At 46.2% G+C, this 26,732-nt stretch overlaps 1 protein-coding gene and 1 long non-coding RNA gene across 6 annotated transcripts; both read right to left on the bottom strand.

The window, feature by feature from the left end:
* Positions 1-2,591: 2,591 nt before the first annotated feature.
* LOC310671199 lies at positions 2,592-3,661 on the bottom strand. Its single transcript, XR_014507887.1, has 2 exons — positions 3,004-3,661; positions 2,592-2,631 (listed from the first exon to the last, which is right to left on the bottom strand). It is a non-coding gene; the product is annotated as an uncharacterized lncRNA (long non-coding RNA).
* A 481-nt stretch (positions 3,662-4,142) lies between these two features.
* On the bottom strand, positions 4,143-25,772 carry LOC310670350 (uncharacterized protein). Of its 5 annotated transcripts, none has more exons than XM_083425568.1 (7): positions 25,614-25,772; positions 22,757-23,267; positions 22,520-22,601; positions 21,882-21,964; positions 21,550-21,676; positions 5,445-6,739; positions 4,143-4,722 (listed from the first exon to the last, which is right to left on the bottom strand). In XM_083425568.1, exons 2-6 carry the CDS (start codon positions 23,153-23,155, stop codon positions 5,604-5,606), a joined length of 1,827 nt encoding a protein of 608 aa, XP_083281694.1. In that variant the 5' UTR covers positions 23,156-23,267; positions 25,614-25,772; the 3' UTR covers positions 4,143-4,722; positions 5,445-5,603. The 5 variants fall into 5 exon arrangements, with proteins under 5 accessions (XP_083281694.1, XP_083281692.1, XP_083281690.1 ...); XM_083425566.1 differs by lacking the exons at positions 21,550-21,676; positions 21,882-21,964; positions 22,520-22,601; positions 22,757-23,267; positions 25,614-25,772 and adding exons at positions 8,179-8,305; positions 8,935-9,017; positions 10,064-10,145; positions 10,345-10,852; positions 15,421-15,443; XM_083425564.1 differs by lacking the exons at positions 21,550-21,676; positions 21,882-21,964; positions 22,520-22,601; positions 22,757-23,267; positions 25,614-25,772 and adding exons at positions 8,179-8,305; positions 8,935-9,017; positions 10,064-10,145; positions 10,345-10,852; positions 12,671-12,941.
* Between the last annotated feature and the right edge of the window lie 960 nt (positions 25,773-26,732).

The raw sequence follows: 26,732 nt of genomic DNA, 5'->3' as shown, positions 1-26,732 counted from the left end.
AGATGGGCGAGATACGAACAATAAAATTGTTGTTGCTGTTGCTAAAATGAAGTTGATGATTATGATGATCAGGGTGGAGAAAGCAATACAACTGTTGAGCTTTCCCAGCCAGCTTCCTCAGGTCCACACAGAGGAGGCGATGCAGGATTCCTTGAGATGCAAGAGGTAGATGCTTGGCCACAGGTCCTGCCCATAGCTGTCAACTTTCAGATTTGAAAATAAGGGATCAGCAGCCTCACCTGTCCCAGGGACAGTCTACGGGATATCTAACAATCCGGGATAGCAGCGGGAAACGGCGCTGGAATAAGGGAATTTCCTGCAAAAAAAGGGAAGGTTGACAGCTATGGTCCTGTCTTGCTGGGGAGAGAAAGTGGCTGGACTTCTTTTGCTGCGGAGGCAGCTTTTGGGACACCCCCTTCTGAGATGGGGTGAGCTCCCCGTTGCGCTATGGGGTGAAGGGGAGTCAGAAGGCTACAAAAGCAGAACCTGGGAAAGGCAGAAAAGGGGTGGTGCTTCTAATTGGAAAGTCGGGGAAGTTTCCCATTGAAAGGACACCCACCCATCACCCCCACAATGCCAGCCTGTGCAGTTTTGACGTGGCCAAACCCTGAGCAGAGAGGAAGCTTATTTAAGAAGGAAAGTGGGCCCAACAGGTGTCAATGGTTTGTTTTTTTTAAGGGTGGGGAGCTGGGGATAATAAAATACTGTTGCAAAATTAAGAAATATGATTTATTCACATATTTACACTTGAGTTTGGATGGAGTCCAGATCTTACAGGATGGTCATCTTAAGAGGGGCTTGTGCCTCACAGCAGTGCAGCAATGGAGTCCAGGGCATCTCTCCCAGCCTGCCTTCAGCCAGCCTGCCAAAAGATGGATCTCTGCCTTTTCCTCTCCCCTTCTTCTTCCCAGCACACCTTGCTCAAAACCGTATTTTCCTTTCCCCTCTGGTTCTGATAAATGATGATGATAATGATGAAGGCAGGCTTTGGGTGTGAGGCAGCTCTGGTATAACATAGCCAGGTTACAGGGAACCAGGCAGAGGGCCTTGTCGGTGGTGGCACCCACCCTGTGGAACGTCCTCCCACCAGATGTCAAGAGAAAAACAACTACCAGACTTCTAGAAGACATCTGAAGGCAGCCCTGTTTAGGGAAGCTTTTAATGTTTAACACACTATTGTATTTTAATATTTTGTTGGAAGCCGCCCATAGTGGCTGGGGAAAACCAGTCACATGGGCGGGGTATAAATAATAAATTATTATTATTATTATTATTATTATTATTATTATTATTATTATTATTGAAGCCCATCACCTTGGCAACCTCCTGCCCAGGCCCAATAATTCCTTTTCAGTTGGTTCATCAACACCTTTTTGCCTCTATCCAAGGTGAGGCACTGGCTTGGAAAGGAAGCTTAGCCTGTATTGTTCCACTGGCCTGTAATCTCTCCTTCAGTGTTCCAAGTTGTCAAAATGATACCGTTTATTAATTTCTAAGGTTTAGGGGGTCCCTCCCCCAAAATACATTTGCAGAGCAGAGCTAGTGGATCCAAGTTCCAGTTGGTCGTGTCGCAGGAAAACCCCCACCCCCCAGTCATTCAGTTTGTACAAACTCCACACACACGCGACATACGCTACGCTTCTGTTATAAATTCATAGAAAATCAACCATACATCGGATCTGCACCGTTCCACTTTTATTTTACTCCATGAAGGAAGGACTACAAAATGGGGAAGGTTTGATACAGGCCAGCCATAATCCCTTGAGCATACCAGCACATACACAGGAGCCCTGCCCAGTTGCTATGCCAACCCTGATGGACCTAGACAGAAGACCATCAAGGTCACAAAGGACTTGCATATGGGAGTGGATTCAACGCGGGCTGGAACAAAGGACAATGATCAGATCTTCCCTCTGGGGGCAGGAAACTGCCAACTCCCCTTGTCCTCTGGAAATGACTCATGGGGAGGGGGAAAAGAGGAACCAGCCAGGTGACAAGATACTCAGGTTATCTTCACAACTCCTCCCTCAACCCCTCCTTTCTGTGATGTGTCAATGATGTAGTCATGATGTAGTTCTAGGGGTGTAGTTTGGGGGATTAGTAACTAATAAAAGTTGGGGTCTTCTTTTGTTCTGGGCTTCCATTTTGTTTTACCTGGTGGCAGGTGGGAGTCCTGTCACGACAGTCTTCAATAAAGACCAAGCCTGCTGGCTGCTGTTTTGCTCTGGTATTCCTGGCTGGGGTCCTTGTTTTTTTTGTCCAAGGGAGCCCTCAGATTTCTCCATTAATAGTCACAAAGAAAAAGCTGGTCACTTGGGAAGAGGATGTTGCCACCCCATATAGAATGACAATGCTGGAAGTGACCCCAAGTCACTTAAGTGCCAACTCCCTTCTGTGCAGGAATCAAAGCAAAATAATCCCTATGGATCTGATTTACTGCTCTTGGGTACAATAGGAACCTCCATGTGTAGAGGAAGTATATCGGATAGCACATGCCACACAGATAAGTTATTGTGCTTTTCCATTGAACAATTAAATTGTGCCTGAATTAAGGGGGGGGGGGAAGGTTATGCAAATGTAGGGTTTTGGGGGTTTATTTGCTTAAGGTAGTTGAGTGGGTTAATAAACTGCCTAAAGGTAAAGGTAAAGGTACCCCTGCCCGTATGGGCCAGTCTTGACAGACTCTAGGGTTGTGCGCCCATCTCACTCAAAGAGGCCGGGGGCCAGCGCTGTCCGGAGACACTTCCGGGTCACGTGGCCAGCGTGACATTGCTGCTCTGGTGAGCCAGAGCCGAACACGGAAACGCCGTTTACCTTCCCGCTAGTAAGCGGTCCCTATTTATCTACTTGCACCCAGGAGTGCTTTCGAACTGCTAGGTTGGCAGGCACTGGGACCGAACAACGGGAGCGCACCCCACTGCGGGGATTCGAACCGCCGACCTTTCGATCGGCAAGCCCTAGGCGCTGAGGCTTTTACCCACAGCGCCACCCGCGCCCCACTGCCTACATGTATGAAAATTCAGTTGCATTTTAACATTCAACCATCCCACCCACCCAGTATTGATAGTTGCTTCTTGTATACATTTGTGAAAATAGTAATAGAATATTTGGAGAGGATAATTTCTGTAGTTCGGGGGAAACTGAAGAAAGTTTAGTTTGGGCTTTTACTTTGGGGCTTTAAAAGCTTAGAACCCGAAGAAATATATACCCTCCCAAGGGATTATGTGCCTGCAACCTGAGACCTCTCCTGCATGGAAGCTGGGGAGTCTCGGGACCTGTCTTGTCATCGAGCAGCCTCTTCTTCCACCACCGTTTCGACTCTTCCTCCTTCCCCTGCTTTGACGCCCGCCTTGTGGGCACCACCAAACCCCATAAATTGCTGGTCGCCTCTCCTGGGTCACCCCCTGGGCCCCCTGTCACACGCCTCAGAGCCCGGCCAGTCCTGACAATCTGCAAGATGGTATTTTGTATTCTTTGCCGATTACAAAAAATGAATCTTTTGCAGAGGAAGTCTGGATAATCTCGGGCTGCATGCACACAACAGTTTATTCCGTTTTACCGATGTTTCCCCGTTAATTTCCGCATTGTATTTGAGCTTTCACACAACACAAAATCCACTTTCAGAAATATAGCAGAATATAGATTGCGGGAGGCAGTGGAGGACAGGAGTGCCTGGCGTGCTTTGGTCCATGGGGTCACGAAGAGTCGGACAGGACTAAATGACAACAAGGGTAAGTTTCCATGTTATTGGCTCCAGGGGGAAAAAAATCTGTTTGCCAATCACTCAGAAATGAACATTATATTGCACTATATTTTTAGAAGTTGATTTTACATCATGTGAAAGCTTGGATATAAGGCAGAAATTAACAGTTAGGGAAACGGGAAAATTGAATAAGCTGTTGGGTGAATGTGGCTTCAGCCTCAGCTGGGAAAGGCCTGACTAGGAGATGGCGGAGTTTAGTAAGGCAAGGCCAAAAGGGATTAATAGATTAGCAGCAGTTCACTGGTCTGGCTCGCTAACTGGATTGCCTCTCATACCCAGCTGAAATTCCTTTTCTGTTTCTCATGTGTGTGTGGAAAAAAGATCTGGGGAAATGGTGAATGTAACACTCCTTCAAGAAAGCAAAATTAAAGGGAAAAACTGTTTCCACTGATGAAGAACTTTGTTGAGGCCATGTTTCTGTACTACTACAATACTGGTACAAAATTAAAATACCAATACAATACAGTAACACAGAATATAATCAATGCACTAATCACATTCGCCAGAATATAAATCACTTCTCAGTATAACACACACCCCAGCTTCAAAAAGTTGAACTGCAGAAAAACAATAATTGATAATATTAAACATGTTGGGAAATCTTCTAGGATGTTTCTTGCAGTTCCACTGCAATTTGATCCTTGTGACGTAAAAACGCTGCTTTATAGTTCTTATTAGGTTCAACGACTGCAGTTTTTGAGTAGCCATGTTATAAAGATTCAAGCCTCCATTAACTCATAGTGTACATAACAGTAAATATAAACAGAATATGTTTTACAACATATACTTGTGTTACAATAGATACATCCACATTCAGTAATAACTGAGAGGGAGGGCAGACATGAGATAAAATTAAAAACTTGGCCAATCTGGAGAAAATAGCAACACGACTTGGGAACACTTTGGGTGATTTATTTCAACACTTACATAATTTGTGAACATGCTGTCTCTGATGTTGCCTTTCATTTAAGTGCTTGTTGTTGTTGTTGTTTAGTCGTTTAGTCGTATCCGACTCTTCGTGACCCCATGGACCAGAGCAGGCCAGGCACTTCTGTCTTCCACTGCCTCCCACAGTTTGGTCAGACTCATGCTGCTAGCTTCGAGAACACTATCCAACCATCTCGTCCTCTGTCGTCCCCTTCTCCTTGTGCCCTCAATCTTTCCCAATATCAGGGTCTTTTCCAGGGAGTCTTCTCTTCTCATGAGGTGGCCAAAGTACTGGAGCCTCAGCTTCACGATCTGTCCTTCCAGTGAGCACTCAGGGCTGATCTCCTTCAGAATGGATACATTTGATCTTCTTGCAGTCCATTACAGTGGTGCCCCGCAAGACGAATGCCTCGCAAGACGGAAAACCCGCTAGACAAAGGGTTTTCCGTTTTGGAGGTGCTTCGCTGGACGAATTTGCTATGGGCTTGCTTCGCAAGATGAAAATGCCTTGCGATTCCTGGGGGTTTTTTTCCGCTCCCCACCCCCTTTTTCTAAGGCACTAAGCTGCTAATAGCCTTTTAGCAGCTAATCCGCTAATCCCTTAAGCCTTTAATAGCCGCTAATAGCCGCTAAACCGCTAATAGCCGCTAAACCGCTAATAGCGCTAATCCGCTAATGGGCTTGCTTCGCAAGACGAAAAAAACCGCTAGACGAAGAGACTCGCGGAACGGATTCTTTTCGTCTTGCAAGGCACCACTGTATTAAGTGCTTAATAAACACAAATGTCTATTGTGTCTAACCCCCCTCCCCTATTTTTTAAACACCATATTGTCAGCTTTCCAATGGTACAAAACTTTTTCCAACAACACAGTCTGCATCCAACTGCATATTAAAAACTTGATGGCAAGTACTTTTATGGTTCCTCTTGTACATGGATTCTTTGATGGGAAGTGAGGCTTTTCTTGCAGCTTAAGCCTTTCCCACATTCTAAGCATTTATATGGTTTCTCCCCAGTATGAATCCTTTGATGGGAAGTAAGATTTGACTTCTGATGGAAGCTCCTCCCACATTCCAAGCACTTATATGGTTTCTCCCCTGTGTGAATTCTTTGATGGGAAGTGAGTTTGGAGCTTTGACTGAAGCTCTTTCCACATTCCAAGCATTGATATGGTTTCTCTCCTGTGTGGCTTCTCTGATGTATAATAAAGCTTAAGCTATTGCAGAAGCTCTTTCCACATTCCAAGCATTTATACGGTTTCTCTCCTGTGTGGCTTCTCTGGTGTATAGTAAGGCCAATGCTGTGACGGAAACTCTTTCCACATTCCAGGCAGTGATATGGTTTGTCCCCACTGTGAATTCTTTGATGGGAAGTGAGATTTTTCTTCTGGCGGAATGTGTTTCCACATTCCAAGCACTGATAGGGCTTCTCCCCGCTGTGGATTTTTTGATGAGAATGGAAGTTTGTGCTTTTGTTGAAGCTCTTTCCACATTCTAGACATTGATATGGTTTCTCCCCTGTATGGATTCTTAAATGGGAAGTGAGCTGGGAGTTCTGAATAAAGCTCTTTCCACATTCCGAACATTTATATGGTTTCTCCCCGGTGTGAATTCTTTGATGGGAAGTGATATCGCTCTTCCGAACAAAGCGCTTTCCACACTCCAAACACTGAAATGGTTTCTCCCCACTGTGGATAACACGGTGACGATAGAAGTTTGTGCTTCTGTTAAAGCTCTTTCCACACTCCAAACACTGAAATGGTTTCTCCCCACTGTGAATTCTTCGGTGACGATGGAAGCTTGTGCTTGTATAAAACTTCTTTCCACATTCCAAGCATTGATGTGGTTTCTCCCCCGCATGAATTCTTTGATGAGAGGTGAGGCTTTTCTTCCAAGTGAAACTCCTTCCACATTCCAAACACTTATATGGTTTCTCCCCTCTGTGAAGATGGAGACTCTGGCCAAAGCTCTCTCCACTCTCTAGATATGGCTTCTCCACTGTGAGGAGTTTGTTGTGGTCTTCCTTATTCTTCATTTCCAGTTCATCACCTTCTGCAAAGAAGACAGACACTCATTAGAGCCTTAGGAGGAAATGGAGACCCAAATTACTGAACAATGCTAATAAACATTTGTGATAAAGAACTGAAGGGACTTAGATGAGAGGCTGATCTTACTGCCTCTGTTGCTGACATCTGCTGTGATACAGAATGTTGGATTTGGACCCGGGTTTTGTGTCCATCAGGGACGCGGGTGGCACTGTGACGCTTAGGCTTGCCGATCAAATGGTTGGCGGTTCAAATCACCACAACGGGGTGAGCTCCTGTTGTTCAGTCCCAGCTCCTGCCAACCTAACAGTTTGAAAGCACGCAGTGCAAGTAGATAAATAGGTACCACTCCGGCGGGAAGGTAAACGGCATTTCCGTGCACTGCTCTGGTTTTGCCAGAAGCGGCTTAGTCATGCTGGCCACATGACCCGGAAAAACTGTCTGCGGACAAATGCCAGCTCCCTCGGCCTTTAAAGCGAGATGAGCGCCACAACCCCAGAGTTGTCAGCGACTGGACTTAATTGACAGGGGTCCCTTTACCTTTACCTCTTTGTTTCCATCTCAGGGATGGAGCTCATTTGAGGGCTGAATTAGATTCTGTCTCTTTCTCTGTCTCAGCTTAGCTTAGTTCCATACAGTGGTACCTCGCAAGACGAATGCCTTGGAAGACGAAAAACTCGCAAGACGAAAGAGTTTTCCGTTTTCTGAGTTGCTTTGCAAGACGGATTTCCCTATGGGCTTGCTTTGCAAGACGGAACGTCTTGCGCCTTTTTTTTTAAGCCGCCAATGCATTCCTATGGGAAACCGTCAATACACAGCGGTGCTTCGCAAGACGAAAAAACTTGTAGAACGAAAAAACTCGCAGAACGAATTAATTTCATCTTGCGAGGCACCACTGTATGGAACAAAAGCACATGCGTAATGATACAAACGTCATAGAATAAAAAATAAAAAGGATAGCCCCCATAATTCACTGGCAGAGGATGTCATTTGCACGGAGAACCTCTGGTCTATGGTTGCCCATGGAGGCCATGAACTCCCAAGCTGATCCTGAAGCATTCTCAGCATGGATATTGAAGTGACCCAAATTCACAGTTCTGGAATCCTCCAGCATCACACCTGAAACAACTGCAGCCAGCTTGGCCAGGGAGGCTGATGAGCAACAACATCTCTAGCCTATCTCTTTGACCCAGCACCAGATGAAGGGCCTCCAGTCCAGTACCACACTCCAAGAGAGAGGGATTTGGTAGTAAATGAACTCCTGTGAGCTACAGAAACATTTCCTCCCTGCCCCTCCAGTCTGGGCTGATACCACACCAAGTATTTGGGTGGGCAAAGCTGAATCAAAAGTGGCCCACCCAACTCCCTCACTCAGGTCTCAATAATGTTCCCCAGTTCAAGCTTCTGGTTTTCAGAATAGATATTACGCCCCAATAGGAGCCTTACTGAGAGAGGTCATAATCCCACAGTTCTCCTCCATGACCTTGTTATGCAGAGCTCTCTGGTTGGAATCTAGCAGCGCCCACTCTTCGTCCGTGAAATACACAGCTACATCTTCAAAGGTCACGGGACCCTGCAAGGAAAAAGAAACATTTTCTCCTCCTCAAAGATAGCACAAAGGTTATTCAACTAGTCGAACTGCCAGCGTGTCGTGTCTTGTATGGGAGAAGTGCTAAACCTGACAGGTACCTTGGTTCTCAAATGGTTTAGTTGCTGAACAAATCGGTTCCTGAACGCTGCAAGCCGGAAGGAAGTGTTCCAGTTTGCAAACATTTTTTGGAAGCTGAACGTCCGACGTGGCTTCCGCTTGAGTGCAGGAAGCTGTGTCTTGGTTTTTGAATGGTTTTGGGAGTCAAATGGACTTCCGGAACAGATTCATGAACCAAGGTACCACTGTAGAAGGTTGGTGGTTCAAGCCTACCCAGGGATGGCTGTGGGCAGGATTCCTGCATAGCAGGAGGTTGGATTAGATGTCCCTTGGGGTCCATTCCAACTCTACAATTCTATGATTACTAATTTATTATTCCTCATCCATTGCTTTGTGATATCATTATTCTGCATAATCATTATTCTCCGCATTTAAACCTTCCTTGAGTGGCCTTTCAAGCTTTCTTGAGGGCAGATTTATATAAAAATGAAGAGATGGAGAGATTCGGGGAGCTGAGCAGAGGAGCCCATTTCCTCACTGACCTGTCCCCTTACCTGATCCAGCGTCAAAGAAGCTGCTTCCCTTCCACCGTGAAGATGAAGTGGTTGTTGAGGTTTTACTGGCATTGTTTGGTCACCTGGGAGAAACAATAGGTAAGTGGGAAGCTGGTAGCACAACACAGAGATTCAGCGATGTATGTCTAACTATACTTGGGCCTTAGGAAAAACCCTACCTGCTAAGTGTTTCTACCCATTTTATATTTCAGTTGTGTGAGAAAGCATCTCTCGCCCTTTGGGCTCTTGGCTGCAAAACAAAGTGCAGGTCCCCACGTATAAACTAGAGGAATGTTGTAAGTAATCACATTTTTGAGCTGTGGGAAAGGTTGGAGACAAGTGTCTTCTCTCAAAGGATCAAGGAGCCCAGATAATTATTTCACGAGGGAGAGAGGGACACCAAATGGAGATACAAGAGTGATCCTGTAGCAGGAAACCTCCCCCCCCATCATTCAGTTTGTACAAACTTCACACACTCTCACACTCACACACTACATACGCTACACTTCTGTTATAAATTTATAGAAAATCAACCATACATCAGATTTGCACTGTTCCACTTTTATTTTACTCCATGAAGGAAAGACTACAAAATGGGGAAGGTTTGATACAGGGCGCCATAATCCCTTCACCATCCCAGCACATCCACAGGAGCCCTGCCCAGTTGCTATGCCAACCCTGATGATCCCAGACAGAAGACAATCAAGATCACAAAGAACTTGCATATGGGAGTGGATTCAGCATGATCAGATCTTCCCTCAGGGGGCAGGAAACTGCGACTACCTTTTGACTTCAGAAAATGACCCATGGGGAGGGGTAGAAGGGAACCAGCCAGGTGACAGGACACTCAGGTTACCACCACAACTCCTCCCTCAACCCCTCCTTTCTGTGATGTATGTTTCTGGGGGTGGTCTTGATCTACAGGTTGGCAATTTCAAAAGTCTTTATAAGGTCTTGCACACCATTTTTGTGGGTCCTTCCTCTCACCTGCAAGTGAGGGGAGCACCCTGTTGCAACAGTTCAATAAAGGCCAAGCCTACAGGCTGCTGATTTGCTCCAATTTACTCTGGTTGGTGTCTTTACTTTTTGTCCAAGGGAGCCCTCGGATTTTTCCGGTAACAATCCTTACCCGGTGGCCTCTGTCTGGTATTCAGTGGAGACCTCTCTGCCTCAGGAAGACGAGCGCTTACTTCTCTAAACAGATCCTTTACCTGAAACAGCAACAATTACTGAAGACAACAAATGGGCAGAAGGATTACAAAAAGAGTGGCAGAGGCAAAAATAAAATAAAATACTGGCATTGGCTATCCTTCCTTGGATGCTATCCTGGAAAAGTTGGGACAATTTTGAGAGATAAATGTTCAGGATATCTGCCCTCATGTTGGTTCTATCTACTTTAAATGCTCTCACCTGCTGCTCTGCCTGCTTCTTGTCCTCTGCCTGGCTCAGGAGGAAACCTTCAGCCAGGGCTACCGCCTGGGAACTGGTCTCCGCTCCACACTCTTTCACCCAGCTCTCCATCTCTGGTGGAAGAACAGCCAGGAACTGCTCCAGGATCACCAGGTCAAGCATCTGATTTTTCGTGCGCTGCTCTGGCTTGAGCCACTGATGGCAAAAACGGTGGAGTTGGCTGCAAACCTCTCGAGGCCCCACAGCCTCCTGGTAGCCGAAATGCCTGAAACGCTGGCATTGTACATCTGAGTTGAGCTTGTCCTCTTTACCCAGCGTCTTCTGCCCTGTTTCTTCCCAGAATCCCCCACCGCTCCGAGTCTTGATGGGCTCATGTCCTCTTCCTGCTTCAGCGGCAACTGAGTCTTCCTTACCCATATTTCTTTCACAGAAGCTTCTAACAGGTCTGAAAGACTCCTTTTGCCTTCTGCCAATTTCTCTCTGTCCTAAATGGGAGCGCTGCCAAGTCCTACAAAGCCAAGACATGGTTCTATTATAGAATTACTACACTGTCACATTTCCCTGAGATCATAACAAAGTAAGGACATGAGAAGAGTCTGCTGGATCAGCCAATGACTCATGCAATCCAGGACCCTGTTCTCAAAGTAGCTCACCAGAGGCTGTGGATTGCAATGTCCTGTACTGTACATAGGGATACGGGTGGCGCTGTGGTCTAAACCGCTGAGCCTCTTGGGCTTGCCGAAGGTCGGCAGTTCGAATCCCAGCAACGGGGTGAGCTCCCGTAGCTCTGTCCCAGCTCCTGCCAACCTAGCAGTTTGAAAGCACACAAGTGCAAGTAGATAAATAGGTACTGCTGCGGCGGGAAGGTAAACGGCATGTCTGTGTGCTCTGGCTTCCGTCACGGTGTTCTGTTGCACCAGAAGCGGTTTAGTCATGCTGGCCACATGACCCAGAAATAATCATTTATAATAATTTATAATATTTATACCCCGCCCAAGCTGTCTCTGGACAAATGCTGGCTCCCTCGGCCTGAAAGCGAGATGAGCACTGCAACCCCATAGTCGCCTTTGACTGGGCTTAACCATCCAGGGGTCCTTTACTTTTACCTTTTACCTACTGTACATGTCTGGAGCTATGCATGTCCTCCTTCACAAACTCATAAGCCGGAAAAAACACACCGCATCTTTATCAAGCTGTCTTCCACCATTATATCCATGGATCTTTAACTAGGCCTGGTTTTCATCTATGGCTTTTAAAGTCATTTTCCACCCTCAATATGCTTTTTGCCTGCCTCTGCTTCTCCCCCAGCAGGTGTGATTCATGGGGCGGCAGATAAAGTGATGCCACCCCATCAATGTGCAAACAGATTTGGAATGTGCCATTTATCTCATAGAATTATAGAATCATAGAGTTGGAAGAGACCCCAAGGGCCATCGAGTCCAACCCCCTGCCAAGCAGGAAACACCATCAGAGCACTCCTGACATATGGTTGTCAAGCCTCTGCTTAAAGACCTCCAAAGAAGGAGACTCCACCACACTCCTTGGCAGCAAATTCCACTGTTGAACAGCTCTTACTGTCAGGAAGTTCTTCCTGTTTTGTTTTAGTTTCCATTGTGATGGGTTTCCAGGTGATGGGGGTCTAGAGGAATTTTTCCAGGGAGGGGCAAAGCAGAAAGCCAAAAGGTGGGAGAAGGCTAGTTTCTGAAGGGGGGGGGGGAAGAAGTTAAAATTATACATTTTGCCTCATATTTCTACATGTGCTAGGAATTAACTCTCCTTTAAAATAAAATTACAATGGAAACTGGGAATCTATGGGTTATGATTCACGGTGCGGGGGCACCTGTGTGAAATCCAGCCTCCCTCACACACCCTTTCTACCATGCAAGAAATTGGCTTAGATTTCTTCAGTTAAAATACTGCCAGTAGTTTTCAGGGGGGGTGTGTGTGCTTTGTATTCAGTCTGAAAAGGTCCCCCTCCACATTCGTGGGGTTTGCATTTCTGAATGGGCACATGCTTGTCAGCATGTGGGAGGAGGTGTTAATTCTAACCAACTTAAAATGGAAAACCGGGACCTAAAAATATCAAAAGGGGAGCATAGGGCGGGTGGTGGTGGTGGGCATTAATTGTATTTCGATTGCAGTTGAAGACACCCTACCATGGAGATCAACTCAGCGTCGCAGACCCACCTAAAATGCTCTCCCACCCACAACGTATCAAAAGGGGGCTCCTGATCCCCACTGGAACAGCTGATCCACGGCGGCCCTGGTGCCGCCCCCCCCCCCTTCAACCAGATTCACAAAACGGAGCAGGGGTGACAAAACTCACCAGATTTCAGGAAGAGCCAGGGTTGCATCAATTGGGGAAACAAAGACCACTTCCACAGACCCACGCCCCTTCAAATGAGAATCGAGGCAGGAAGTGACTTTGGAAGGAGGTGCTTTTTGCTCTGGAGGACCTCGCCCACTTCTTCTCTCCCCCCAAATTCCCTTCCTCTCTGGGAATCTAGTGCAGTTAATTTTAACCCTAAGGAGGATCAACAGCTGGACCACCTCTCTCTGCCTGCATCTCTCTCAAAGCAGGAGCCAAAGAGGAAAAGAGCACCGTGCACACACTGCACAGATGGGTATAGAATCATAGAATCATAGAGTTGGAAGAGACCACAAGGGTCATCGAGTCCAACCCCCTGCCAAGCAGGAAACACCATCAGAGCACTCCTGACTTATGGTTGTCAAGCCTCTGCTTAAAGACCTCCAAAGAAGGAGACTCCACCACACTCCTTGGCAGCAAATTCCACTGTCAGACAGCTCTTACTGTCAGGAAGTTCTTCCTAATGTTTAGGTGGAATCTTCTTTCTTGTAGTTTGGATCCATTGCTCCGTGTCCGCTTCTCTGGAGCAGCAGAAAACAACCTTTCTCCCTCCTCTATGTGACATCCTTTTATATATTTGAACATGGCTATCATATCCCCCCTTAACCTCCTCTTCTCCAGGCTAAACATGCCCAGCTCCCTTAGCCGTTCCTCATAAGGCATCGTTTCCAGACCTTTGACCATTTTGGTTGCCCTCCTCTGGACACGTTCCAGTTTGTCAGTGTCCTTGAACTGTGGTGCCCAGAACTGGACACAGTACTCCAGATGAGGTCTGACCAGAGCAGAATACAGTGGCACTATAACTTCCCTTGATCTAGATGCTATACTCCTATTGATGCAGCCTAGAATTGCATTGGCTTTTTTAGCTGCCGCGTCACACTGTTGGCTCATGTCAAGTTTGTGGTCAACCAAGACTCCTAGATCCTTTTCACATGTACTGCTCTCAAGCCAGGTGTCACCCATCTTGTATTTGTGCCTCTCATTTTTTTTGCCCAAGTGCAATACTTTACATTTCTCCCTGTTAAAATTCATCTTGTTTGTTTTGGCCCAGTTCTCTAATCTGTCAAAGTCGTTTTGAAGTGTGATTCTGTCCTCTGGGGTATTTTTAACATCTCAGGGACACTTCAGGTTCAAAAACGAAACGGCCATAAGAAGTGGTTCGGTGAATGGGAGGACGTTTCCCCACTGTGATCACAAAATTGAAATAAATTCTGCCCCTGCCTGCAGGCCTTGCAGCTTGGGGGGCGGGGGCGGGTGGATTTGATTTATTATACAATACTTCGTTGCTGAGTTGTGGCTTCTAACTAACATGGAGAAAACACCTGGCTAGTCAGCCAGGAGAGATTCAGATGAGACCAGCCATTCTTGACATAACCGCCCCAGCAGAGCCGCAAAATTAGCTTTCCCCACAAGGCTGGAAGGTTTTTAATATATTTGATGGGGGGAAGCGAAGTTTTTTTGGGCGGGGTGTGGGCTTGGGAGAGAAGAGCTGCGGTAAATTATCCCAATGATAGAGGCTCCCCCCAAACCTCCATAGCAGATTTTAGGAGGGTGCCCAGACAAAGTTCTATTGCACAATGGGGCAAGTTTGGTAATTGCATTCCCTAGAATTTTTTTTTAAAGGAAAATGGAAATAGATAACACAGCCACTGAAAGCTCTCTCTCTCTCTCTCTCTACATTATAATATAATAAATGCACGTGTCTATAGAGGTTCCATGTCCAAGGTTGCTAAGTAACGGTGACACACCCTCCATTGTGACATATCCTGCCAGAGAGATCTTTGGCTAGAGCCAAGGCTTCAAAACTTTTCAAGTTAGTGACACACGTTTTAGACACCCATCATTTCGCTAAACGGTAATGTTGGGGTTTTTAGTGGGTTGTTGTTTTTATTCTGATTATATATGTTGTGATATTTTCTGTGAACCGCCCAGAGATCTTCAGATATAGGGTGGTATATAAATAATAATAATAATAATAATAATAATAATAATAATACTTGTTTTACTAGCAAACCAGAGGTTAAACTAACTCCTTTCCAAAGCCAGGAGGAGGACATACCTACAAACTGCCGCTGACACACCAGTGCGTCATGACACACAGTTTGGAAAGCTCTTGGCTACCGCAAGCCTTTCCAGGGTTTAGGGAGGGGAATAATTTTTTCCCATAGGTCTGGAAATTTATTTGCTCCCAAATGTCAATCAACATTTGATGATCTCCTTCTATCGGTCAACAACAGAAAGTGTCCTTTCATACTGCATCAGGGTGTGGTACGCTGGTTTGACATCAACTGATAGGAAGTGCCTACAGAGGGTGGTGAATACAGCACAAGATATTATGGGCTGCCCATGAATCCGCTGGATGAAATAGCGGAAGAACGTTGCCTCAGGAGAGTGAGGAAAATTCTCAGGGATGATTCACACCCTGGCCGGCACTTTCTTGATCAGTCGCACCAACAGGGTAAAGAGCAGCTTCTATCCCTGGGCTGTTAGGCTGCTGAATGAAAAGAGAACAACAGGGCAACTGACTTTTGGGTTTGGTGGGTGTGCGTCAGTAAACGAGGGGAATTAAGACTAAGAGAACTGAGTGGGGGGTGCTTGTGTAATCTCACTGTATACAAGGTGTACAAGTGCCAATAAAGTATTTCAATTTCAATTGTTCGCCTCCGGTGTGGCACCCTTAAGAAGACTTAACCAACTCAAGCAACAACCTTGCATGTATTTAATAGGTGGTACCCTCATGGACTTCAGCAGATGTGCCGTTAGCCATTGTAATTGACTTGTACGGGTTTCTCTATTAAAACACATAAGGGAGGGGGATGGGCGGGAGAGAGGGATGGAATGATGGGGTTTGTTCTGTGCTGATTGGCTGAGGTTGAAGTGTGACAGTTAGAAGAGGTGGGTGGGTGGGCGAGAAAAAGACAGTTGGGTTTTGGAGGGAAAAGGGAAAAGGTGGCTGGTTTGAGTGGTGAGTAGGCAAGACTGGATAGGAACCGGATTCAGAATAAGACTTATAAGCTTGTTATGAAACGCAAAGTGTTATTGAGAACAAACCACAGAAGAACGTGTTATAACTGGCTTTTACTATGCAGTGGTGCCTCGCAAGATGAAATTAATTTGTTCTGCGAGTCTCTTCGTCTAGCGGTTTTTTCATCTTGCGAAGCAACCCTATTAGCGGATTAGCGCTATTAGCGGTTTAGCGGCTATTAGCGGCTATTAAAGGCTTAAGGGATTAGTGGATTAGCTGCTAAAAGGCTATTAGCAGCTTAGCGCCTTAGAAAAAGGGGGTGGGGAGCAGAAAAAAACCTCAAGAATCGCAAGACATTTTCGTCTTGCGAAGCAAGCCCATAGGGAAATTCGTCCTGCGAAGCACCTCTGAAAACGGAAAACCCTTTCGTCTAGCGGGTTTTCCGTCTTGCGAGGCATTCGTCTTGCGGGGCACCACTGTAATAACTTGTTCCTACGTCCTCATGTATGGCCAAGCTACCAAGACTGCGACAAAGTCATTACAGATATAATCTTCTATATGGTGGCAGAGGAGTCCTTTACCTTACCTTTTACCAGTTGTTAGGAGATTGCTTGAGGTTTTGGAAGCCCAGAGCCAGGAAGCCTATAAGGTGACAGACATAAGGCAAACAGGGAACATGGCAGGAGGGAGGCTGAGAGAACTTTTATAAAGCAAAAGTGTTTAGTGGTTTGAGTTAAAGGACACTCTTGCTCCAAGTGCCGGGCTTGGGTAGGGGAGGGTATGACAAGTGGCTGTTCTGCGATAGGCCCAGGCTAGATAGCTACTCTGAATCAAGCTAAGACATTTCCCTGAGCCGATAAGGTTGCTTTCAAGGTAGCACTATAGAGAACGTTTCTTTTGTGCTAGGGTTTCTCCTTGCGCAATGGAAGGGATTGCTCCCACACACCCCTTATATTTGCTCCAATACTTTGGCCACCTCATGAGAAGAGAAGACTCCTTGGAAAAGACCCTGATGTTGGGAAAGATGGAGGGCACAAGGAGAAAGGGACGACAGAGGACGAGATGGTTGGATAGTGTTCCTGAAGCTACCAGCATGAGTTTGACCAAACGGCGGGAGGCAGTGGAAGACAGGAGTGCCTGGCGTGCTCTGGTCCAGGGGGTCACGAAGAGTCGGACACGACTAAACAACAACAACAATGGTGGTGTACGAGGTTCTTCTTGGCAGTGGGCAGTGGGCAACAGCAGCCACAGAGGTGATGGGTGGAGGCTGGGCACCCACAGCAATTTTTTTGTGAGTGCCTGGGCCCCTAGAGATGGTGCCAGTGCCTCCACATGCTATCCTCACAACAACCCTGGGAGGTAGGTTTGGCTGAGAGACCATGACTGGCCCAAGATTATCCAGTGAGCTTTGTGACTGAGTGAATCCTAGTCCCCTAGGTCATAGTCAAACTCCCCAAGGATTCCACCACTCTGTTATGGGGCTCCCTCATCCCTTCAGAGCAGATCTGGGAGTGGCATGGGTGCATGCAGGAGGAGGAGCACAAATATAATTGAATGCCACCCTAAGGTTTTATACAACTGTCATGTTTAAATGTCCACAGTTTTGTTGCAAATGAGGAGGAGGAAGAGAATGAGAACAAGTGGAAACCACACTTTTCTCCTAGCAGAGAAGCAACAGTGACAGCAGGGGTCTCTTCTGAACCAAATCAGGACACCTTTATTTATTGTATTTATTATTTCATTTTATATATTTATATACTGCTTTAAACTTAAGACAGTCCCTAGCTGGCTAACTATTATTATTATTATTATTATTATTATTATTATTATTAATTAAATTTCTATTACAAACCATGTAGCAATGAAACTGAGAAGGTACAATATAATACTACCCAATGCAATGTTAAACAAAACTGCAATGTGGTAAAACCAGTGCTTTTTTCAAGGGTACACGGTACTGACACCTTTCTTTTTTCCAAGTGCTAAAAAGTGTGGCACTTACTGTACCAAGCTCATGGTGAGTACCGGCACTTTTTCTCCTAAAAAAAAGAGCACTGGATAAAACAATATGATCTTTAAAAACAAAATCATTTCAAACTTTAAGAACAAACACTTGGAAACATATTTAGAGTCAGGGAATATTTTAGAGTCTTCAGCCTTCCAAATCAGCCCCCTGATTCACAAAGTACTACAGATCACACCTAAATTCAACCTTACATCTACAAAGATCATAGAACACGTACTGCTCATTCAATGTCACTCTGTTCACACACCACTCACACATCCAGACATAGCCGCAGACGTACCATCCAAACACTCCAATATCTCACTCTCGATCTGTAACTAATGTCATCAGCCACACCTTCCTCTGAACAAAAGGATAGTTGAAACACATCAAGGAGGCAATGAAAACATCCATTGACAATACACGTAGGTCCTGCTATCCAAACGCTTGTTATATGAAAATTCACTTATCCAAACATGATGGATTAGTACCTAAACCTCACTATACACACCACAGATTCAGATATCGCATCAGCCAGACCTGTGTGTAGTACTGTGTAAACCAATAAGTCTTAAACAAGCCTTACTTTTTATGTGTTGATGGTCCCCAGCAGCTGTTTCACCAGAAACCATGGTGGGAGTAGGGGAGGAAGGGAGAGAGAGCAGATAAATAAAAGGGTCTTTTCCCCTTCCTTGTTTGCCTTCAGCAAGGTTTCAGAGTTTTCCTGGGTTTTTCCGTCATTTGGGGGGTCAAAATTATGTGGCTGAGAACACATTAGAAATTTCCCCATAGGAATAAATGAAATTGTTGACTTGTTCTGAGAATGCTCACCTAACAAACAATTTCCTAAGAATGCACTGTGTTTAAATAGCAGGTTGCTATCTCTCACCAAAGAACGTGGAATGGTAAAAGGTAAGGTAAAGGTAAAGGACAGTTAATTCCAGTTAAATTTGACTATAGGGTGCGGTGCTCATCTCAGTTTTCAGGATGAGGGAGCCAGCGTTTGTCCACAGACAGCTTTCTGGGTCATGTGGCCAGCATAACTAAACCACTTCTGAAGCAACGAAACACCACGATGGAAGCCAGGGCGCAAAGAAACGCTATTTACCTTCCTGGCGCAGCGGTACCAATTCATTTACTCATGCTGGTATGCTTTTGAACTGCTAGGTTGGCAGGAGCTGGGACAGGACAACAGGAGCTCATCCCATTGTGCCAATTCAAATGGCTGACCTTACGATTGATTGGCAAGCCCAAACGCTCAGTGGTTTAGACCACAGCGCCACCCGCGTCCCTCAGACAATTCAACCCACAAAAGAAAGTACTCCACACACAATCTTGAAGGAGGGCAACCTCACAGTTTGCTTCAGCAATGCGGGTCTTGAAGTTTTCTGGCTGGAGGGCAACTGTCAACAATGAATGGTTCCACTCATCTCCTCTGCACTTCTGCCCCAACCAAACAACTTCCAGGGCCATCAGGAAGCAACTGGTGGCCTCCTCTCTCTTCCTCATCACTTGCCCCTTACCACTAGAACTGGAAATCTTAAAGTGATTGTCTTATCAGTATTTGTACAAGTGTAATGTTTAAGTGCCCACAGTAAGTTTGCGAGAGAGGAAGATGGAGAGAAAACCAGGACTTGGTTACACCAGAAGGCACAGCTTTTATGATTTCACCCCTGTGTGAATTTGTTGATGGGAAATGAGACTTCTCTTGCAGCGGAAGCTCTTTCCACATTCTAAGCATTGATACGGTTTCTCCCCACTGTGCATTGTTTGATGGTGATGGAAGTATATGCTTCTCGTAAAGCTTTTGCCGCATTCCAAGCACTGATACGGTTTTTCTCCACTGTGGATACTTTGATGACAACGGAAGCTCGTGCTTCTAGTAAAGCTCTTCCCACATTCCAAGCACTGATACGGTTTCTCCCCACTGTGAATTCTTTGATGGCGGCGCAAGTTTCTGCTTGCATTAAAGCTCTTCCCACATTCCAAGCACTGATGTGGCTTCTCTCCTGTATGGATTCTTTGGTGGGAAGTGAGACTTTCCTTCCAGCTGAAGCTCTTCCCACATTCCAAGCATTCAAATGGCTTCTCCCCTGTATGAATTATTTGATGCGAAGTGAGACTTTTCTTCCACTTGAAGCCCTTCCCACACTCCAAACAGTGATATGGTTTCTCCCTGCTGGCAGTTCTTTCGTGGGAATGCTGACTCAGGATCTCTTCACACTCTAAATATCTAGATGGCTCCTCTGCTGTGTGGATTTTCTCATGGTTCGTTGTTTCCAATTTGTTACCTTCTGCAACAGAGAGAGAATTTTTTTAGAGCTTTAGCAGAAAATGGAGACCTAAATTACTGGAAAATACCATAGAATCCTAAGAGTTGGAAGGGACCCAAGGGTCATCTTGTCCAACCCCCAGAATGCCTGTGAGAAAGAAAGAACTGAAAGGACTTAGATGGGAGGCAGATCTTACTGCACAGAGCTACTAGCATTTTCTGAGAGCTGGTGTGCTACACTGTTGGCTTTGGTTGTTGTGAGAAAAAAAAGATGCCCGTTAACATTAGCCTATAAAACAAAGCTAAGCCAAATTTCAAAATATAAATAATTTTGGCAAACTCCCTCAGAAAATATTGGAGCGAGGTAACATGACCAGGTTTTAGGTGTTTTAAAATATTGACACTCCCTGTCAGTAACATTTGAGACGTCTAGTTCTTCAGTATTTGGTAGCATTTACACATACCCAGCAGCAAGGACTCCTAGTAATGTGGAAGAAAATCCTGTGGCCACTTATCCCTCAACCAGAGGATCAAAGTAAGGTTGAGGGACATTGGAAACAAAACTAAAATTTCATCTACAGTCCATGAGGGTTAAAGCTTAATGGTTACTCTAATTAGGCACAACACTTTTGTTTCAGTCAAATCCACTTTACAGAAATAATAATTTTACTCAAGACTTCCACTTTAAATCTGTTCCTAATTAAACTGATTCCTCCTAAAATAGCTATTTCTTCTACTTGGCCCTAGAATGGCTATTTCTTCTACTAAGCTAGTAAAACACTTCCAACCGCCTTCTAGGATCTTTCCCTTCTACTCAGGGAAATGATCTGGGTTGCCATGCCTAGCAAAACCCAAAACACTCGGCTAATCTCTAGCCAAGACCTTTCTAAACCCAATCCAAGCCCTATCTGACAGTTAAATTGTCAGCTTCTATCTTTTAACTCTCCATTCCCTCCTGATTGGTTGACACATCACCCAGCCCAGATTGGTTTCTGGGTCTCCAAGTCCATCCAACACAAAAAGCACAATCAAACAAAACACAATTTTCTTACTAAAATCAGTCTAACTTTGCTAGTTACATGTTACTTGCTTTGGATTTTAGAGCAAGTGCGCAGTTCCTTGAACATGGCTGGTTGTTTAAGAGAGCATTTTTGGACTCTTGTCCTGATGTTTCCAGGAGGGGAAAAGCTTAAAATGTTACGGGAATTTGATACTAGTAAAAGCCCACCTCTTTTCTGAGATGGATACTTGTTTGGCACAATCATGAAATCTGCTCCATTTCTGATGTCAGCGGTCTCTTTCGCCAACCAGAAAATGCCTGAGAGGCTACTTCCACTTCTGTAACAATTCCGAAATTTACATTTCAAAAGGCCTGGGAAGTTCAGGCCAGTTTGATCTCTGTTTAAAAGGACATAATTGGACAAAGTATATTCTGAGATGAAACAATAGATTGCTGTTCATTCAATGTTAAATGCGGGGGCATATAGAATCCAGATGCTATAGGTGGCACTTTTGAGTTATATGATAATTTTGTTGATACATCACACATGTAACTATTTTCAAAGTTGATATTATGATTCAGTTGGGAGGCTTACTGAGAGAGGCCATGATCCCACAATTCTCCTCCATGACTTCGTTATGCAAAGCTCTCTGATCAGGATCCAACAGAGCCCACTCCTCGTCTGTGAAATACACAGCAACATCTTCAAAGGACAATGAATCCTAAAATAAAAAGAAAACATTTACCCACTCATAGACAGCATAAACATTAATTACTTCTATTCAGCACCCTCGGGGGACTTTGCCAAGGACAGATTTCAAAGCAGCAAAGTGGTAAGAGAGATTCATTCAGGCCCCGGAAGGTGGAGGGGACAGAGGTGCCCTGGCTGCCCCCAGCCTCTCTCCCCACACTGATCTGCCCCACTACCTGATCTTGGGCCACAGAAGCTGCTTCCCCTCTGCTGCGAAGAGGAGATGGCTTAGAAGCTCTTGCCAGCACCACACCATCACCTGCAAGAGACAAAGTTGGTGGGAAGTCACTATGAAGAACTACAAAAAGGCTTATGTGTCAAGAGTTTATGAATACAGTGGTACCTCTGGATGCGAATGGGATCCATTCCGGAGCCCCGTTCGCATCCTGAAGTGAACGCAACCCACGTGTGCGCGGGTCGCGATTCACCGCTTCCGCGCATGACGTCATTTTTAACTTCTGTGCATGTGGCGAAACCCGGAAGTAACGCGCTCCGTTACTTCCGGGTCGCCGCGGAGCGCAACCCGAAAATGCTTATCCCGAAGCTACTTCAACCCGAGGTATGACTGTTTATGTGTTTAAACCCATTTAATATTATGTGAAAGCACTTCTTTTAATGTATCAGCTTTGGACCACAAGTCAAAGTGCAGGTCTCCATGGATAACATAGCAAAACATTGTAAATAAAGACATTTTTCATCTCTGGAAAAAGGCTGGAGAAGAGGGTCATTCACCCCAAAGATTAAGGGAGCCCACATATTTATTTCACACTCGAAATAGGGGGACCATATTGAGATAGATCCCATCAGCCCTTACCCGGCGGCCTCTGTCTGGTGTCTGATGGAGTCCTCTCCCACTCGGAGAAATCAACGTCCATTTTTGCAAACAGATCTTTTCCCTGAAAGAGCAACAAAGATTCAAAAGACAGAATGGGAAGAAGAATAAAAAGAAGGAATGAGAGAGGAAGAAACCTTCAGGGTTACCGGATATCCTTGAATGCTTTCCTGAAAAGGGTTGACAATCATATGGAAGTACCAGGATAAACACTCTCACCTGCAGCTCTGTCTGCTTCTTCTCCTCTGCCCGACTCAGGAGGTAACCTTCGGCCAGGGCCACAGCCTGACAGCTGGTCTCTGCTCCACACTCCCTCACCCAGCTCTCCATCTCCGGGGGTAGGACAGCCAGGAACTGCTCCAGGATGACCAGGTCAAGCATCTGAGTCTTAGTGTGTCGCTCTGGCATCAGCCACTTTTGGCAAAGACGGTGGAGTCTGCTGCAAACCTCTCGGGGTCCTTCGGCCTCTTGGTAGTGGAAATGCCTGAACTGCTGGTGCTCAACGTGTGAGCTAAGGGTGTCCTCCTCACCCGGGATCTTCAGTCGGGTTCTGTCCCAGGATCCTCCGCTGCTCCCTGCCTGGATGATACTGGGACAACTTCCTAAATCCTCATCCATCTTTGATACTTCTTTTATGGAAGAAGTGAAAGGAACCAAAAGAACCCCTTTGTCTCGTGCCAGTTTCTGTCTCCAAGAATAAGACAATCCTAAGTAGAAGTGCTACCAAGTCCTGAAAAGGCAAGCCATTGAATTATTGTTAAGCTATGGAATTATTACGGGACGTGGGTGGCGCTGTGGGTAAAAGCCTCAGTGCCTAGGGCTTGCCGATCGAAAGGTCGGCAGTTCGAATCCCCGCGGCGGGGTGCGCTCCCGCTGTTCGGTCCCAGCGCCTGCCAACCTAGCAGTTCGAAAGCACTCTCGGGTGCAAGTAGATAAATAGGGACCGCTTAGTAGCGGGAAGGTAAACGGCGTTTCCGTGTGTGGCTCTGGCTCGCCAGAGCAGCGATGTCATGCTGGCCACGTGACCCGGAAGTGTCTTTGGACAGCGCTGGCCCCCGGCCTCTTGAGTGAGATGGGCGCACAACCCTAGAGTCTGTCAAGACTGGCCCGTACGGGCAGGGGTACCTTTACCTTTATGGAATTATTACACTGCCAGGACAGGGAAAATGTGGATGAGTCTGGCTAGCAACCAGATATATTCTGTATTGTTGTAATCCACCGTGGGGCATTTTAGTGAGGGCAGGCAATAGAGCTAAATAATAATAAAAGCAGCAGCAGTCTGGTTGAATGTAAGAAGGTGAGGTATCTGTTCTACTGGTCTGTTCCCTGCCACTCCTTCCCCTTGGGACACCCTCCCTCTCTTTAACACTGTCATGCCTTGTTTCTGAAAGTTCCCAGCCACAGCTCTCCTCATCCCTAAGGACCATGGCCTTGCATGCACAGGGTCCTGGGTTCAAGTCCTGGCACCTCCAAGTACAGTGGTAGCTTGGGTTACATATGCTTCAGGTTACATACGCTCCAGGTTACAGACTCCACTAACCCAGAAATATTACCTTGGGTTAAGAACTTTGCTTCAGGATGAGAACAGAAATCGTGCAGCGGCAGCGCGGTGGCAGCAGGAGGCCCCATTAGCTAAAGTGATGCTTCAGGTTAAGAACAGTTTCAGGTTAAGAACAGACCTCCAGAACGAATTAAGTTCTTAACCTGAGGTATCACTGTATCTATTTATTTATTTAGGCATTTGTACCCCTTTCTTTGTACGCCGAAGAATTGATGCTTTTGAATTAAGGTGCTGGAGGAGACTCTTGAGAGTCCCATGGACTGCAAGAAGATCAAACGCATCCATTCTTAAGGAAATCAGCCCTGAGTGCTCACTGGAAGGACAGATCCTGAAGCTGAGGCTCCAAGACTTTGGCCACTTCATGAGAAGAGAAGACTCCCTGGAAAAGACCCTGATGTTGGGAAAGATGGAGGGCACAAGGAGAAGAGGACGACAGAGGACGAGATGGTTGGACAGTGTTCTCGAAGCTACAAACATGAGTCTGATCAAACTGCGGGAGACAGTGGAAGACAGGAGTGCCTGGCGTGCTCTGGTCCATGGGGTCACGAAGAGTCGGACACGACTGAATGACTAAACAACAACCCCTTTCTTCAGCTAAAAAGGTTCCCAGAGTGGCTTACAAGCAGTGACTGTATTAAAACAATACAGTCCCTGCCTGAAAATTTACAATCTGGAAAAAACAACAACCCATGACACACAATGGAAAAGTGACAGGGAGGGGAAATCAAACTCAGGCGCCAATTCTTATACTGATCAGCTTGCACAGTTCGGGGGCAGCAGGTGCCTATCCTATGTGGTTTAAAAACCCAGTGGCGTAGCGTGGGTTGTCAGCACCCGGGGCAAGGCAAGTAATTTGCGCCCCCTAACCCGTGGAGCCAGGTAGGGGCAGAGAGCTGCGAGTGCGAGCGCCCCCCCCCATGTTGCGCCCGGTGCGGCCGGCACCCCCTGCACCCCCCACGCTACGCCACTGTAAAAACCCCATTCTCACCTGTTTCAAAAGCCTGACTTTGCACTCCAACCCCTTCTGAAGGAAGGAAGCTGATACTTGCCCACCGACTCACCCCACAGCCCTTCACACTGATGGGTTTTGGGACTGCTCTGCGTGTCTATTTTAATTTCTCTTCCGAACAGCTGGATCTCTGCTGCTTTTGATCAGCAATGCTTTCTTTGCCGATCTCAAAAAAGATTCCCCCCTCCACCTCTTCTGAAGGGTTGGATGCCTGAATGGGTAAATGCGTGTCATCTTAGGAGGCTTGATTAATTGCTGTTGTGTGTGTAATTCTAATCAAAGTGCAATTGAAGAAATACTTCCATGCAGATCAGTTTTAACACACCCCCCCACTCTGTTTCAAAAGGGGCCGTCTGGCTTTGGAGAGAGAGGACGAACCTCCACTCCCAAATTTGGGGGCGTCCCGTGGATGGATCGGCTGCACAGACCCCTCTCTGCAACCTCCCCCCTGCAGCCCAGGGACTCCCCTGAACCCGAATGCACAGACTAGAGAGGGATCGACTCACCGCCAGGTTTCAGAAGAGCCCTTGGGAGAAATAGAGGGCTCCCTCCCTCCCTGCTCAAAGTGATAAATCCAGGCAGGCAGGGGCTTTGGGGGGAGACGCTCTTCCTCTGCAAGTCTCCAGACCCTCCTCCTCCTCCCCGCCCTGCTAATTCCTTTCCTCTCTAGGAATCCAGATAAGCTCACTTTAACCCTTAGAAACCCTTAGGAAAGCAATGACAAACCTAGGAAAGCAATGACAAACCTAGGATAGCAATGACAAACCTAGACAGCATTTTAAAAAGTAGAGACATCACCTTGCCAACAACGGTCCGTATAGTAAAAGCTATGGTTTTCCCAGTAGTGATGTATGGAAGTGAGAGCTGGACCATAAAGAAGGCTGATCGCCGAAGAATTGACGCTTTTGAATTATGGTGCTGGAGGAGACTCTTGAGAGTCCCATGGACTGCAAGAAGATCAAACACATCCATTCTTAAGGAAATCAGCCCTGAGTGCTCATTGGAAGGACAGATTGTGAAGCTGAGGCTCCAATACTTTGGCCACCTCATGAGAAGAGAAGACTCACTGGAAAAGACCCTGATGTTGGGAAAGATGAAGGGCACAAGGAGAAGGGGACGACAGAGGACGAGATGGTTGGACAGTATTCTCGAAGAGACCAGCATGAGTTTGACCAAACTGCAGGAGGCAGTGGAAGACAGGAGTGCCTGGCATGCTCTGGTCCATGGGGTCACGAAGAGTCGGACACGACTGAACGACTAAACAACAACAACAACAACAACCCTTAGAAGTCCCAAGCTGGCTGAGCTGCTTAGTGGTAGAGCACTGCCTTGGCATACAAGAGTTCAATCCGTGGCCTTTAAACTTTAATAAAAGATCAGGTGGCTAAGGACGGGGAAGATTCCAAGGGCAAGGGCACGCAGCTGGATCATCTCTCTTGTGTGCCTCTCAAAGGAGAAGCCAAGGAGGAATCATGATCTGGGGCTGTGTGCACTTCAGATACATTGAAAACACATTTTACCTCCACGAAAGAAACTGTCATTTGTTAAAGGTGCTGGGAATTGTAGCTTGGCAAACTACAGTTCCCAGGATTTTTGTACTGGCAGAAATGACAGCTCAGTTAGAG

Source organism: Podarcis tiliguerta (genome assembly GCF_965153285.1).
Source record: "Podarcis tiliguerta genome assembly, chromosome: 2".
Taxonomy (NCBI): Eukaryota; Metazoa; Chordata; class Lepidosauria; order Squamata; family Lacertidae; genus Podarcis; species Podarcis tiliguerta.
Note: the sequence above shows the minus strand (reverse complement) of the source record. Positions and strands in the feature narration are given on the sequence as shown.